This window comes from Rosa rugosa, chromosome 4 (assembly GCF_958449725.1).
Source record: "Rosa rugosa chromosome 4, drRosRugo1.1, whole genome shotgun sequence".
Lineage (NCBI taxonomy): Eukaryota > Viridiplantae > Streptophyta > Magnoliopsida > Rosales > Rosaceae > Rosa > Rosa rugosa.
The window spans coordinates 5,924,040-5,939,610 of NC_084823.1; the positions used below are offsets into that span (position 1 = coordinate 5,924,040).

Below are 15,571 nucleotides of genomic sequence, written 5' to 3' on the forward strand. Positions count from 1 at the left end.
AGCGTCCCCACAGAATAAGGCTAAGGCCATGATTTTTCTGCGCCACCATCTCCATCAGGGATTGAAGGACGAGTACTTAACTGTCAAAGACCCACTTGAGCTATGGACAGGCTTGGCAGATAGGTTCGCTCATCAAAATACTGTTGTGCTTCCTAGGGCACATTATGAATGAACGCATCTGCACCTTCAAGATTACAGTTCTGTGATAGATTACAATTCCGCCATGTTCAAGATCACCTCCCAGATGAATCTTTATAGAGAAACTGTCACTCAGGCCATGATGCTTGAAAAGACCTTCTCCACCTTTCATGCCTCAAATATGGTCTTACAGCAACAATACCGGGAAAGAGGATTCACCAAATACTCTGATCTCATATCTTGTCTTCTGGTGGCTGAGCAAAACAATGAGCTCTTAATGAAGAACCATCAGTCTCGCCCTACAGGATCACAGCCATTCCCTGAAGCGAATGCTATTTTTACTAGTGGTCATGGCAATAGACGTGGTGGAAGGCATGGCAAAGCCCGTAACCGTGGTCATAGACGTGGTCAGGGTCGACAAAATGGTCAAGCTCGTGGGGGCTACAACCAGCAGTTGGGCTCAAGGAACAATGCCAAGATTACTAAAGGAAATGGTCAGATGATCAAAACTCATAAAAATGATGATAATGTTTGTCTTAGATGTGGTGGTAAAAGCCACTGGGCTCGTACCTGTCGTACAGAAGACCATTTGGTGGCACTTTATAAAGCTTCCCTAAAAAAGAAAAATGTGGAGACAAACTACATTGATCACTCTGACCCTTGGGATTCATCTGAGCCTCTGGACATTACCCCCCTTGATATCTCAGATTTTTTTGCGAACAATGGAAGCAATTTTGATGATATGACCAGTGGTGGAATTCTTGACGACAACTAGTTGTCAGCCTATGTTTAGGCACTTTTTCCATTATGTATTTCTTGCATTAGTCGTATTTCCCTTTGTTTTTTAGTCTCTAGCTAGTTTGGAAGTTTTTTTCATTAATTTGTCTTTCTCTCTAGTTTGGAAGTTCAATAAAAGAAGAATGTTTCTATTCTATTATATATTTATTTTTCAAGACAGTTTGAATTACCACGTTTTCTGTTATGATGATCGTTACTCCTACTTGTGTTTGATTATGATTTGATTACAAGTTTCCCTGCATGTAGACAAATATCGATGGAACTAACCTATGCATATATGTACTTATCTATGTGCATGAAAGAATCATTAGTAGTTATCACAAATATGTTTACTTGCATGACGTTGCAATGATATATAAGCCTGTTTTTTTTCAAATGTTAATTGATAGGATACACTCAGTTTTGTTGACTCAAACCTTTCAATAACACTATCACACCTATTCCTATTTGAATTGTTGCGTTGAAGTCTTTGCATGTGACTTAACTCTTAATTAGAATAAGAGTACTGGTAATAGGATAAGACTTTACAACATATCAACATTATCTCTCCTCCCCTGCCTATATACGTTATTTAGGTACTTATCATTATTATTGTTTCAATCTTTGTGAGAGATATACACTTTAACTAATTAAAATTTGGATAGTCCTCGCTTTGGAGGAGTTTTTTTAGGTTCAGATTTTTTTTTCTCTCGCACCTAACTCAACAGCTATTCTGAATCATCTATATGATTGTGAATTTTTTAAAACATTCATGCCATACTCATTCAAATTAATTAATTTCTTTTATGAAGGCATGAAAATGGATTTTGGATGCTCTCAACTTATGAAGGATGGAGAAGAAATATGTCTTGCTGACAGTGCCACTACACATACGATCCTTCGCGATCGGGTTTATTTCTCCACTTTAATACCTTCTAAAGCTAATGTGACTACTATATCAGGTCCTACAGACTTGATTGAAGGCTCCGGAAGAGCCCACATTAGGCTACCAAATGGAACTCAATTGTCCATTCAAGAGGCTTTATACTCTTCGAGATCCAGAAGAAATCTCCTCAGTTTTAGAGATATCCGTTTAAACGGATACCACATTGAGACCACAAATGATAATCATGTGGAATATCTTTGCATTACGTCCATAAAAACTGTCAAAAGCAGATGTTGGAAAAATTGGTTGCTCTATCATCTGAGTTGTATTACACAACCATTCAACCAATTTAGGGATACCATGTTGTGAACCAGCAGTTCAAAAATCAACATACATTTATGCTTTGGCATGACCGTTTGGGTCACCCTGGATCTACCATGATGCGTAGGATCATTACAAATTCCAATGGACATCCATTGATGACTAAACATATTGTTTTGCCAAGCAACCCTTGTAAAGCCTGCTCACAAGGGAAATTGGTGGTTAAACCATCTTATGCAAAGATAGATATCGAATCCCCATCTTTTCTACAAAGAATTCAAGGGGACATTTGTGGACCTATTGACCTATCTTGTGGACCATTTCGATATTTTATGGTCCTAGTTGATGCCTCTACAAGATGGTCACATGTTTGCCTCTTGTCTACCCGTAATGTGGCATTTGCCAAACTACTTGCTCAGATAATTAAATTACGAGCTCCATTCCCGGACTACTCTATCAAGTCCATTCGTTTTGACAATGCTGGTGAATTTACATCTCAAACCTTTGATGATTATTGCATGTCTATGGGAATTGAAATTGAACATTCGGTTCCTCATGTTCATACACAAAATGGTTTGGCAGAAGCTTTTATTAAGAGACTTCAAATAATAGCGCGCACTTTGCTAATGAAAACAAAGATGCCAGTTTCTGCATGGGGACATGCAATTTTGCATGCAGCAGCTTTAATTCGGTTGAGGCCCATAGCCAACCATCAATATTCCCCATTACAACTTGTTTCTGGAAGCCAGCCCAATATCTCCCATCTTCGAACATTTGGTTGTGTTGTTTATGTGCCTATCGCACCGCCACAACGTACAAAAATGGGCCCTCAACGTTGATTGGGAATCTACATTGGCTTTGATTCACCATCCATTATTCGGTATTTAGAACCCATGACGGGTGATACCTTCACTGCACGGTTTGCAGACTGCCATTTTGATGAGACAATATTCCCGCCGTAAGGGGGAGATAAGACTGTTCTAAATGAACGTCGTGAATTAATGTGGACTGTACCCACTATATCTCATCTTGATCGTCGTACTAAAGAAAGTGAAATTGAAGTACGAAGGATTCTGCACCTTCAAAATATTGCTAACATAATGCCTGATGCATTCACTGACACAGCAAAAGTGACAAGATCACATATCCCAGCAATAAATGCACCGGCAAGAATTAATGTCCAAATTGGACAAAATAATGTGGCGGCCAATGAGCCATCTGTTGCACGCCTGAAGCGTGGCAGACCTGTAGGTTCAAAAGATTCAGTTCCCAGAAAGAGGAAATCAAAGGCACTTCTGAATCCAAATGAAATTGCCCATGAAGAGAATATTGGGCAAGACATTAATGTCTGATCCACAATTCATGATTTTGTGACTACAGAAGAGGAAAATGACATCGGTGAGACACTAACCCATGAAGAGGCTCAGGTACCTGAAAATAAGGAAATTTCCGTAAACTATGTGTACACCAATGAGTTGTGGGATCGTAGAGATATGATCATAGACAATATATTCTCATTCGCAGTAGCTACTGAAATAATAAAAAGCGATGACACTGAACCTCGCTCTGTTAATGAATGTAGACAGAGACATGATTGGCTCAAATGGAAAGATGCAATCCAAACTGAATTAAATTCTCTAGAAAAACGCAGTGTTTTCGGACCTGTTGTCCAAACACCACCCAATGTCAAACCGGTTGGATATAAATGGGTATTTGTAAGAAAGCGTAATGAGAAAAATGAGATTGCAAGATACAAAGCGCGACTTGTTGCGCAAGGTTTTTCACAAAGGCCTGGGATAGATTATGAGGAAACATATTCTCCCGTAATGGATGCTATCACATTCCGCTATCTAATAAGTTTAGTAGTTTCGGAAAAGCTTGATATGCGACTTATGGATGTTGTTATCGCATACCTATACGGTGAGTTAGATACTGATATTTACATGAAAGTCCCAGAAGGACTTAGGTTGCCTGAAGCAACTACAAAACCACGCAATATGTACTCAATCAAACTGAGACGATCCTTATATGGATTGAAGCAATGTGGACGAATGTGGTACAACCGCCTCAGTGAGTATCTACTTAAGGAAGGATATGTCAATGATCCTATATGTCCTTGCGTGTTCATTAAGAAATCAAATTCTAGTTTTGCAATAGTCGCAGTTTATGTCGATGACATGAATCTGATTGGAAGTTCTGAAGAACTTGGAAAAACTGCTGAATATTTAAAGAAAGAATTTGAAATGAAAGACTTTGGAAAAATAAGGTATTGCCTTGGGCTGCAGATTGAGCATTTGGATAGTGAGATTCTTGTCCATCAATCTGCTTATACTAAAAAAATTCTGAAGAGATTCGGTATGGACAAAGCTCACCCACTTAGTACCCCAATGGTTGTTCGGAGTCTTGACACTATGAAAGATCCCTTTCGTCCAAGACAAGATGACGAAATTATCCTCAGTCCAGAAGTACCATATCTTAGTGCTATTGGTGCCCTACTCTATTTGGCACAATGTACAAGACCAGACATTGCATTTGCAGTTAGTGTGTTGGCAAGATATAGCTCTGCTCCAACATCACGCCATTGGAAAGGCGTAAAAGACATTTTACGCTACCTTCGTGGTACAACAGATATGGGTTTATTTTATACAAATAAACCTGTTGATAATCCCACGATTGTTGAATATGCTAATGCAGGATATCTCTCTGATCCGCATAGAGGTCGCTCTCAAACAGGATATGTTTTTACTTGTGGAGACACTGCAATTTCATGGCGATCATCTAAGCAAACACTAGTGGCAACTTCCTCTAATCATTCAGAAATAATTGCATTATATGAAGCTGGCCGAGAATGTTTTTGGTTAAGATCCATGATTCGCCATATTCTAAGCACTTGTGATTTACCTTCAGTAATTGACAATCCAACAGTCATGTATGAAGACAATGCTGCTTGTATTGCTCAGATTAAAGAAGGATTCATCAAAGGTGACAAGACTAAGCATATTGCACCAAAGTTCTTCCACACTCATGAGCTTCAAAAGAATCAAGAAATTGCAGTTAAGCAAATTCGATCCGATGAAAACTTGGCTGATTTATTCACCAAATCTCTACTTAAGTGTACTTTCCAGAGTTAGTGGAAGGGATTGGATGAGGCGACTCTCGAAGTTATCAAGCGACGCATGCAAGGATCAGGGGAAGATTTCAATCAGGAGGAGCATCAAGAAACATGCTACCTAGAACATATGCGCGTTGTGCTCTTTTTGTCCTTCGATCAGGGTTATTTTTGTCCTACTGGATTTTTGTTACCTGGCAAGGTTTTTAGTGAGGCAACAATAAGCGCGTCCAAAACCATCATTAATTGGTAGACATCCAAGAGGGAGTGTTGTAAATATTAATTCTTATGTGGTTGTCCACGTTATTAGTTAAGGACCTACATGTAATATCTCAATAGTCTGAACACTTATCATGTAAACCCTACCTCTATATAAAGGAGGCCTCTAAGACTGAATAATATACTTCTCCATTTTCCCCTCATCTCTCTTTATACATTTCTTACTCTCTACAAAGTAAGTCAATACTTTATAACATATATATATATATATATATATATATATATATTGTTGTCGAAACAGAAGAAGAAAAAAATTAGAAACTTTTTGTAATCTTAGGCAACTCCAGGCAAGCTCTACACTTTTACTAATATGGGGGGCGGAGCTTGAGCTAGACTAGAGATGACAAAAATCTCCAGCATGGTGGAGCTCCATTGGATACCCGCCCCTAATGGGGGGAGAATTCAGGGACAAATGGGGGATGGGGATCCCCAATCCCCGCTATCTAAGATTGGGGATGGGGCGGGGATGGTATTGTAATCCCCATCCCCAAACCCGCCCCAATAATATATACATATATTTAATTTATATATATTTTAATTTATTTTTTATAATATAAATCACAAATATATACATTTACTACTTTACTTTAATGGTGTTTTGACTTTTGCACTCACTGAATTATGATTTATGAATTTAATCATGTTTTAAATTTATTTATTGTAGATTTTGATTTTAAAAAAGGCAATATGAGAAAACATTATTTTGTTTATTGAATTTTTATTGGGGATTTAGGGCGGGTTTGGAGACTTAAGTGGGGATGGGGATGGATTTTTATTGGGGATTGGGGCGGGGATGGGGGTAGAGAATGACCCCAGGGATGGGAATGGTATTGTGATCCCCATCCCCAACCCGCCCCATTGTCATCCCTAAGCTAGACCATGGTAGCCCTGGAATTGGAAAGCATTGCCCAAGTCCTATCCTTTGTCAATGGGCCCGGCCAAGCCCGCCCCTAAGGTCGAGCTGGACTGACCCATGGCCTTAAAAAACAGGGCTGGACTATTATAGCATGCCCATCAACCTTGGGTGCTTTCATAGGCCTACTGATGTACCACCATGAATTGACATGTCATTGCAAATTTGCAACCAATATCAAGAAGCACCACACCCTCTTCCACACCATGTATCAGAACAACCAGACCCCGTGGAATGAAGTTCACCGTTCGAAGAGGAATTAGCATGGTATTCTCGAGCTTTATATTTTCTTTTTGGATGCTTTGGTAATAATTCTGCCATTAGCAAAACTTTTGTTAGAAGCACCTATCCCGTGCTTCTCTAGGTACACTACTATTACTTTTTACAGAATTCAACTCCAGATCGACCGCCAAGAGCCAAGTATGATGTGTATGTACAGTTTAACTACTCACGTGACATACAAAATCACCACTTGTTTCAATATCTTCAACTTCAGCATCCAAATCATCAAGATCCATGCTGCCTTCGATGAGATGCGTAACTGCGTTTGGGGACTGTACTGATTTTCTTGCCTCTTGAATTATGGACATAACTTCTTCAGTGCTTTGAGATGGAATATTTACATCATTGCTCTGCCAACTTCCTCCTTCCATCAGTTCCATGGGTAAGTTCTTTAAGAACCAAGGGTGGTTTTTAATTCCTGCGATTGTTATTCTCTGCGAGCAAAGACCACAATGAGAAAGCTAACTTGAACCTATAAATTTAAACTCAAAACATGTAAACAAAACCAGATATTTTCAATAATCAGAAGGAAAAAGAAAATAAATTAAATTATGACCCTCACTCGTCAAGTTAGCAGCATACAAAAGTAATTGGTCAGGAATGGAACTGTTCTGAGTATGTCAATTGGTTGCGAGACTACTAGCAATCTAGCAGCAAACCTAGTTAATTGGGTCAGGAATGTAATTGTTCTGTTATAATACACATGATTTTTCTTTTCCTCTCTAGGGGATTAAATTACCCTAATGGTTAACTCTAATTGTCTACTAGATTCAACACCAAAACAGAAGCCACACTATTACCTTTTCGGGGTTTTCCACAAATATCTGAGATAATAGATGTCTACATTCGATGGAAACTTGAACATGATCTGGAATCGAGTACTGTACGCCAAGGATCCGCTGCATGAGACAACACGTTAACATGCTTACCTAAACCCTAAAGCTAACTCAGATTTGATAAGCACTGTTTTCCAATATACAAAGCATGTTCAATTTTATTAGTGAAGGTTGTAATGCCACTAACATTAATTGTTTTTCTGAAGTTGTTAGGGTCATCAGGATCTTCAAAAGGATATGCTCCAGCTAGCATCACATATAAGGTGACTCCACAAGACCAAACATCTGCAATCTATAACATGAAGATTAGCTACAAAAGATGCTGAACCCATAACAATTTATGATGTCAATGAAAAGTCACAGGAATTGGAATTTACTTTTCCATCATATTGCTTTTTAGATAGGACCTCAGGAGCAATATAGGCTGGTGTTCCTACAGTTGATTTTGGCTGAGACTGCAGTAGTGACTACAAAAACCAAGTGAAAAAATAATTACTCAACGTCTCATGAACCTGAATCTCTAGTGCAGATTCCTTACTCTAGAGTTTGTGGAATACCTTTGAGTATCCAAAATCACATATTTTGACACGAGGTGCTGTGCTGCCATCTAAGAGTGTATTTTCAAGCTTAAGGTCTCTGTGACATATTTGCTGCCACAAATGAACTATTTGCTTACTACAATGAATATTATCAAATATCAAGAACAAAAAATAAATAAATAATTAAAAAAAAAAAAAAGCAACGATATACCACACACCGGAAGAGTTCCAATTAACATACCATTGAATGACAGTAACTGACTCCTGATATCAATTGCTGGAAGAAAAACCTTGCCTGATGCAAAAGAACAATAGAATTGCAGAAGGATGTCAGTTATAATAATATCAAGACTGATATATAAGTAAAAGTGCTTGTAAATCTTTTTATTGATTTCATTTTCAGGGGAAAATAAAGAACCCCATACTCCTGACGAACAAAAGTTTTCCTTGAACTCACCCCCTAGTTAACTACTTTACCTCATTCTCACTAAATCTACCAGCATTGCATATTCTCCCAAAGAGTTCTCCTCCAGCAGCATACTCCATTACTATGGCTAGATGAGTTGGTGTCAGAAGAACCTGCAAGGAAGACACCCAATATTCCATCACTATAGCTAGAAGAGTTGATCAGAAAGGCCACGGTAAAGAACGTTTCTGCTGAACATTCTAAAAAATTGACAGGAAGTAAACTAATTTAAGCACACTAGAGGCATAAATTAGCATGTTCTGTCTTAACTCCAACCTCAACAGATGCTGATGCAAAGCAAGCCTATACAAAACTGAATCTGAAAGACAACATGCCATAAAAAGGAACAAGCTGCTTATGTGTAGGAGACATGCTATAAGCTTAGGGATTATTCATTCTCAGTTTTTTCCTTTAGAAAGATCATAATTACCCCAAAATATAATGTCTTTATTCAACAAAACAGGGCATTGGCCAATCCTATATGAATTGATGGTTGAGGAATATTATCATTTATGGATGAATATTGACCTAAGTACCTAACTCATCACTAATCACTTACCTCTTTGAATTGAACAATATTCGGATGCTTCAACGATCTGTGGTTCATGATTTCCCTTTGCACATGTTCATCTATCTGCAACACCAAAAGAAACCCAATACCAGAAATATTCAGAAAATTCAGAAAGAAAAAAAAAATGGTAGAAGTAAAAGGAGTGAAGAAGATGAAGTCTGACCTTCTGGCCTCTCTCAATGAACTTAACAGCAAAGAGTTCTCTGGTCCACTTATCTCTGACCAACCTTGCCACCCCAAAATTCCCAGACCCAATATCTTTCACAATCTCATACCTCTCCATAGTATACCAAATCACAGCTTGATCATCAAACACCAACTTGCAAGAATGATCCAACCGCAAAAGGGTTTACAGGTACAGTGGTGCACAGACACCAAATCTTTTCTCCGTAGGTTTAAGACAAGTGGAGCAGAGGGTTGGTGGGTGGTTTTGGTACAGAAGACTTTAAACAAAGGCAAAAGAAGCCACAGTGACACTTTGACCGCAAAAGGATAACTACCAGGAGTCAAGTGTGGGACGGTGTAAGAAATTTCCTTGTGTTTTTCGTGATGAGGAAAAGTTTGGAGTTACAGACAGAAGACAGTGGAGCATTTTGACCGAGTAAACTGGAGTAACATGTGCTCTGATTCGTACGTATTTTGTAACAGTGTGTCTCCTTTTTGTGGAAGGAAGGAACAAGTAAACAAGTAACAGTGTGGTACAGGCCCACGGCCAACCTTTTCTTTTGGATACCAATGGGTAATGGCGGATCATTGTTCTTCGTGAAAAACGTGAATGATGAAGACGCTCCGAAAGAAATTTTTGGTTTTCATGACTTTGAAAAACGTGGAAAAATTTGAGCCTAAATTATCTTTAATTTGCTCTTAGTTAGTGTTTTGTTTTTGCTTGGGTCTTTTAGGTCCCCAAATTGTCTTCTATTTGGATAAAATTTTGCAATTTAAACTCCATAATTGAAATCATTCGTCTTTTAAATTAATATTTAAATATCATTTCTCTAAAAAATTACATAAACAAATATCATTTATTCATGTAATTTTATAAAACAAATGTCTGATTGGTTATGAGAATGTTCACATTTACTTAAATTGAGAACATCCATGCTCACTTATCTTCAATTTCACCAAAAAAAACAAATTTAACTAAACTGTTTTTTTTTTTTTTTAGAATAATAGTCAACCATTTTATTGAGAATAATAAGAAGAAATATTACAACTTATAGATGTAGAGACCACATCAAAATGAAAAATAGCATAAACAATACTAGATGCAACAAGGCATCGGAAAGAAAACCTAACAAAGATACTGAGGGATGCTAAAAAGCATTTGGTGAGGCACCGGGCAGACCCCGGGCTATGTAAAACGGTACCAATCGTATGGCCAACCATACTCCCACTCAAAAATATGCGTCGAATAGAGGATAACCTTCTATCAAGGTAACCGGCGGTAGTGTGACCGACCTTGCCCACTCCACGCAAAGTAATACTTTGAGTAGAGAGCAATCTTCTACCTAAGTAACCGAAATTCCAATTCCAAAATGTAGCAGAAAGAAGAATCCATAAAAAATCTCCAGGATCCCAGATACGAATCCAAACAGAAGACAAGGCCCAAGCAAAGGCCCTTCTTGAGTAACCCAAACAAGCCCAGGCCCATTGGACACCCAAAAACACTCTGGGCACCCAGTCCTACTTGCCTTCAACCCTAGCTGCTGCTCTGCCAATCCTCGCCGGAGAAAGCCCATCCCAGACACGTCCTCTTGAATCAAGGCGTCGCCGCCTTCCCTACCAGTGTTGGGGCGGTTCCGACGTAGAACCGAAGAGATTCTACTCCAGTCCAAACCCCCTCTGGTCAAAACCGCGGGGAACCGAACGCCAAACCACTATTTACTATCTGGCCTCGTCCCTTCACCTGAGAACATGGTCAAGCAACAACCCATCAACCCAGCCATCGGGCCAAATCTAACCACCAGATCCAATTTCAGACGTGCCCGGCTCGATCGGAGATGGTGACCAGCTTGCACCGTTCCAATCCCACGCGGCAGCGCAGCCCTCTCTTCTCCCCACCAACCACGATCAGATCGAGACTGGGGGCAAAGAGTCGTCGCCAGGAAGTAGGCTTGCTGCGATTGATAAGGAAGCACGGTAGAAGTCGTGCGTAAAGGTATCGACGCCCAACACGGTGCCGGAAGGGTACTCCATCGATGATGGAGTAAGGTACAGAGAGGCCAAGAACGGCGCTCTCCCAACCCTAGCAGAGCGCTAGGTATTTTCATACCAAACTAAATTATATAACTAAACTGTTCATTTGTTTCATATAGTTGGATTAGTTAACATCTTTTTTTTTTTAGATGAATTAATAAATTCCTTAATTGAAAACCATACGACTGTATGAGGTCAAGCTACGAGCACTACATTCCCTAGAAAGAGACTTCTTTATAGTATTGAAACCACATTAGGCCAGACCAAAACTTTCCTAGCAAGTAATACTGAATACAACTATAGATGCACACTTTATTCAAATGACTATACATCGTTGACTTGTTTGTTTTGCTTGTTTATTCTAGAGGTTTTGGTTAGGTCCCCCTCCTTTTTTTTTGAAAGGATTTGATTTAATTAGATATCAAAGCCATGAAAACAGGCCAGAGTCTAACAGAACTTACATAAGAAGAGCCGGAACAAACCGGATATCCTATCTAAGTCACACCTAAACTCATTAAAGTCTAAATGGTCGCTCGCTGAAACAGCAAGCCAACAAACTAAGCAAGAATAATCTCACTTCCTAAGGCAAAATCATTCATCTAGTCTAATCTGCCAGCACTCAATTAGGTCCCCCTCCTTTGTCATTCTCTTATTTTATTTTATTTTGGCTTAATAAATTGGAGTGTTAGAAAGGTTGCTTCTCTGCTATCACTCATTGCATCAAAAAAAAAAAAAACTTAACCTCACTAAGTCAGATTCATCTTCCAAAATTGAACTAAATGAAGTTGCCTAAGAACATATTGATGTATGCCAGCTTGAAGCCAATAAGGAAAGGCCATCATAAGCCCAATAGTGATCAGGATTGGTACTCATATTAGGTTTAATGATCCTGCCACATAGAACATCAAAAGCGCAAGGGATACCACCAGCCCAGTCCTAGCCCAAAATACACAGACATAGATGATTAGGATTTGAGCCCGAAGGCCCAAGCCCAACAATCCCTTCTCTCCACCTCGAGGAAGATGGCCATCACCATCGAACAAAAACCAGAGCTCCAAAGAGCTTCTCACCGAGCGTCTCTGGTGAACGGCCTCGTCCCGTGGACATAGAGAATGACTAAAAGCAAACTTGCCTTAGAATCGACTTGGGATCAACCCGCAAACCTGAATCACCCACGTTGCACAAATATCATTGTCGCATAGTCAAAGATTTGTATACCAACCCATATTACCACACTAGCTGCCACCGTCAAGATCAGCATGGCCAGAGTAAAACACAAGATTGTTGCCGGAATGCTGCACAGCAATCCTTACCATAGCTATCATTCTGTATATAGTGTCTTCATCATTTCTAATATATATATTGGATTAAGTCACCATTTTTAGACCATACTAGAAATTGTGCCCGCGCTTTTTCGCGGATTTTGGAGCTAATACAATGTTATTTAAGGACTAAATTTAAAAGCATAGAAAATATAGTTGACATGATCAAGATTAAGTTTGTTTTATAACAAAAGATGAAGTAGATCATGTCCTAGTAACATCGCCACCAATACAGATGTTGTGGAGGATGTCCAAAAAGTTGCTTCCTCCAGTTTTATTTTTACAAAAAGTGGTCTGGCAGATCAGTCGTTTTTCTCCTTGCTGATGATCTTCATTGATGATGTTGGTGGTTCAGTGTTAGTTTCCCTATCATTGTGAAAAAAGGGAAGTATAGTTAAATGTTTAAACAGTGAATCTTAGCAAACATAAGGAACAAAACTGCTTTTCCCAGATGTTGGTCGGTGTTCATGCCAGAGTTGGAATGGTGTAAAAGTTGAAGTCGGCTTTCACAGATGCTTCCTGAAGAAGGTGGAAACTTTGTGGTTTTGATTATATTCAATCGAAGCTCCTCGAACAAATTAAAACATGAGCATTTTCTGTATACATTAAACTGAAGGGCAAAAGCGTCAGTTCATTAAATTGAAGGGCAAAAGAGTCATTTCAACTCTTAGTGAACAGTAAAATGATAATGGCAGGAGCTTTAGTATATAGTAAATATCTTTTTTTTATTATTATTATGCAACATTTGGTGAGTGTTTTTAATTTTTATATGAGAGACTTAGGTGCTAAATTAAATGGTCATAAGAGATTTAGTGTATCGTTTTTTTTTTTTTTCAAAAAGAATGTGTGGTGTGACGGTTTTCGAGTCTTGATTGATGACTGTAGAATATAATAGAGAACATGGTACTTAAACTTTATATTACATTAACCTTCAAAATGATCATAATACATCAAAAAAATGGTGGAAAATATAAAAAATAAAAACCTAAAATTCTTGGCAACAATTAAAAAAAAACAGTCTTACTGCAATTGAAATTATTGGAGACCTTAAGGGTTGGTTTGACAATACTTTAAATATTTACATTAGAAATCCATTAGCGTTTACATTTCTGGTTACTTTTCTACTTGAGATCTCAAATCAAACATTTTAGCAAATATTCTTTTCTTTGGCAATTCAAACTGTGTTTTGACTGCCTATCTATTCGTCGATGCAACTAATTATGCATAATCATTTACCCTACGATTTTATGAAACAAAATATCCACATTGGTCAACAATGGTCGTTGTCATCATCATCAGCTTCAATAGGAGGGCCAAGATATGGTGCTCCTTCAACAACTAGGTCATCTGGTAGGTCTCGTTCCTCAAGGATCGTATAGCCTGAAGCACATAAATAGATTTTTTTCAAAACACTACTCGTAACAATTATTTTCTTAAATAGTTAGATAATTAATTTTTTTTTAGATATGCATCGATCTATCAAGATGAGATCCATATATGAATCAGAAAGTAAATCGAGAAGTTAATTATATGCTCGATTACCCTTGTACCCCATCTCAACTTCATCCCAACTATGTATCGATACATCGTTCGCTTAAATCATTGGTTGTAATTACCTGGCAAGGAAGGAATAGGAAATTCCATGAAGTAAGTAGAAGGCCTTCCAAGCTCCTCCGAGTATGGTGGAGTCAATACATCCAAGATCGCACAAGGAGTTAACGCAGTAAAAGCGTGAATATTTCCACCGCTTCTTGGAAATAGAACAGAAGTTTCACATGGAGCACTCATAATGCCATCCAAAACCTTGCCTCCTAATCCAACTGCACCCACAGATTTTAACCGAAATTTCCATGTTAATCCACATGTTTTTTTTACAAAGGGTAAACATGAAACGAACGGTAATTAAATTCAGAGGTCGTAGATTCTTACATGTTGGGAAGCCAGGAGAACTTTCGACCTTCACCCAGTCGTACGCTTTAACATAACAAGAACCATAAAGGAGTTTGCTAAACACGGTCATTCCTGGGTGATCATGAAGGGGAAGCATCCCTCCTGCCGGGAAACAAAACACGCCGATCTATACGAACAAATGCAGTTTAGTCACGGTGCGATCTATTAATATAGTGCTTGACAAAGTCACAAAACACACCTATCTATCTACTTACAGAGAATTGTTCACATTCATAAACATGAATGTAAGTGATCTGGGAGATGCCTTGTCCACAAATCAATCCCTTATCACTCTTTGGACTAGAAGATGGAGATCCACACAAGCCATGTTCATCGATTCCAAAATCTATTGCTTCAAATGTGCCTGCGTTTAATTCAATATTGAGTTCCATAGATTCTAACATAAACATAATATATATATAAGATAATGACCAAGAAATCATACCCAGGAGATTTTTGAGCCAGTGAATTTCTTTGAAAGTTGGAAGCTCTTTCTGAGAAAATATAACCCTGCAGGCTTCGTATAGCATTTGTATTTTGGTTTTCTCCATTGTACCCGACTCCATTGCTCTTTGTGGTAGAATTTCTTACCTCTTGGGTGATGAGTTGATGACTAATAAATAAACAGGTGAAAGACAAGAAAGGCGACTTTTTTTTTTTTGAAAAGACAAGAGAGGGGACTTGGAACCCAAACTAACTGCCGTAAACTAAACCTGGGGGTGTGCCGTGTGCGAATAGACTTTTTGGTTTCAATGGGCTGCTTCATTCCATGCTTTTTCTAATTGAGGGTTATTGCATTCCCAAGTCATCGAGAAGGCTTGAACCAAACAAAATGTACACACAGCATTGCCCTATGTATAGGATTAAATATGGGCGGAATTTCAACTGGGATTTTGCTTAAAACCTACATTAATATATAGTGGTATTTTTAGAAACCTACATTAATATATAGTGGTATTTTTACAATAAATAAATAAAAAGTGAAA

General features: G+C 38.4%; 3 protein-coding genes across 3 annotated transcripts; 1 reads left to right on the forward strand and 2 right to left on the reverse strand.

Moving 5' to 3' along the window:
• The first annotated feature begins 223 nt into the window (after positions 1-223).
• LOC133744223 (uncharacterized) lies at positions 224-913 on the forward strand. The gene has a single exon (XM_062172362.1). The coding sequence runs from the start codon at positions 224-226 to the stop codon at positions 911-913; it is 690 nt and encodes a 229-aa protein (XP_062028346.1).
• Positions 914-6,679: 5,766 nt separating this feature from the next.
• Positions 6,680-9,592, reverse strand: LOC133745773 (serine/threonine-protein kinase SAPK2-like). Its single transcript, XM_062173892.1, has 9 exons — positions 9,281-9,592; positions 9,106-9,180; positions 8,558-8,659; positions 8,322-8,375; positions 8,099-8,191; positions 7,919-8,008; positions 7,729-7,833; positions 7,506-7,604; positions 6,680-7,139 (listed from the first exon to the last, which is right to left on the reverse strand). The coding sequence occupies exons 1-9, from the start codon at positions 9,398-9,400 to the stop codon at positions 6,864-6,866; spliced, it is 1,014 nt and encodes a 337-aa protein (XP_062029876.1). The 5' UTR covers positions 9,401-9,592; the 3' UTR covers positions 6,680-6,863.
• Positions 9,593-13,689: 4,097 nt separating this feature from the next.
• LOC133707180 (plant cysteine oxidase 4-like) lies at positions 13,690-15,194 on the reverse strand. The gene is made up of 5 exons (XM_062132741.1): positions 15,031-15,194; positions 14,801-14,949; positions 14,565-14,712; positions 14,252-14,455; positions 13,690-14,015 (listed from the first exon to the last, which is right to left on the reverse strand). Exons 1-5 carry the CDS (start codon positions 15,149-15,151, stop codon positions 13,906-13,908), a joined length of 732 nt encoding a protein of 243 aa, XP_061988725.1. The 5' UTR covers positions 15,152-15,194; the 3' UTR covers positions 13,690-13,905.
• Between the last annotated feature and the right edge of the window lie 377 nt (positions 15,195-15,571).

What these genes read in the sequence shown, in the direction of transcription:
- LOC133707180 (XM_062132741.1), bottom strand. Translation starts at nt 15,151, where the DNA reads ATGGAGTCGGGTACAATGGAGAAAACCAAAATACAAATGCTATACGAA. An exon ending in TTCTCCTGGCTTCCCAACAT is followed by an intron (nt 14,456 to 14,564) that starts GTAAGAATCTAC and finishes CTGTGGGTGCAG; the next exon opens with TTGGATTAGGAGGCAAGGTT. An exon ending in TCCTATTCCTTCCTTGCCAG is followed by an intron (nt 14,016 to 14,251) that starts GTAATTACAACC and finishes TATGTGCTTCAG; the next exon opens with GCTATACGATCCTTGAGGAA.
- LOC133745773 (XM_062173892.1), bottom strand. Translation starts at nt 9,400, where the DNA reads ATGGAGAGGTATGAGATTGTGAAAGATATTGGGTCTGGGAATTTTGGG. An exon ending in ATATTGTTCAATTCAAAGAG is followed by an intron (nt 8,660 to 9,105) that starts GTAAGTGATTAG and finishes TCTTCCTTGCAG; the next exon opens with GTTCTTCTGACACCAACTCA. An exon ending in TCAGTTACTGTCATTCAATG is followed by an intron (nt 8,192 to 8,321) that starts GTATGTTAATTG and finishes CATTTGTGGCAG; the next exon opens with CAAATATGTCACAGAGACCT.
- LOC133744223 (XM_062172362.1), top strand. Translation starts at nt 224, where the DNA reads ATGTTCAAGATCACCTCCCAGATGAATCTTTATAGAGAAACTGTCACT.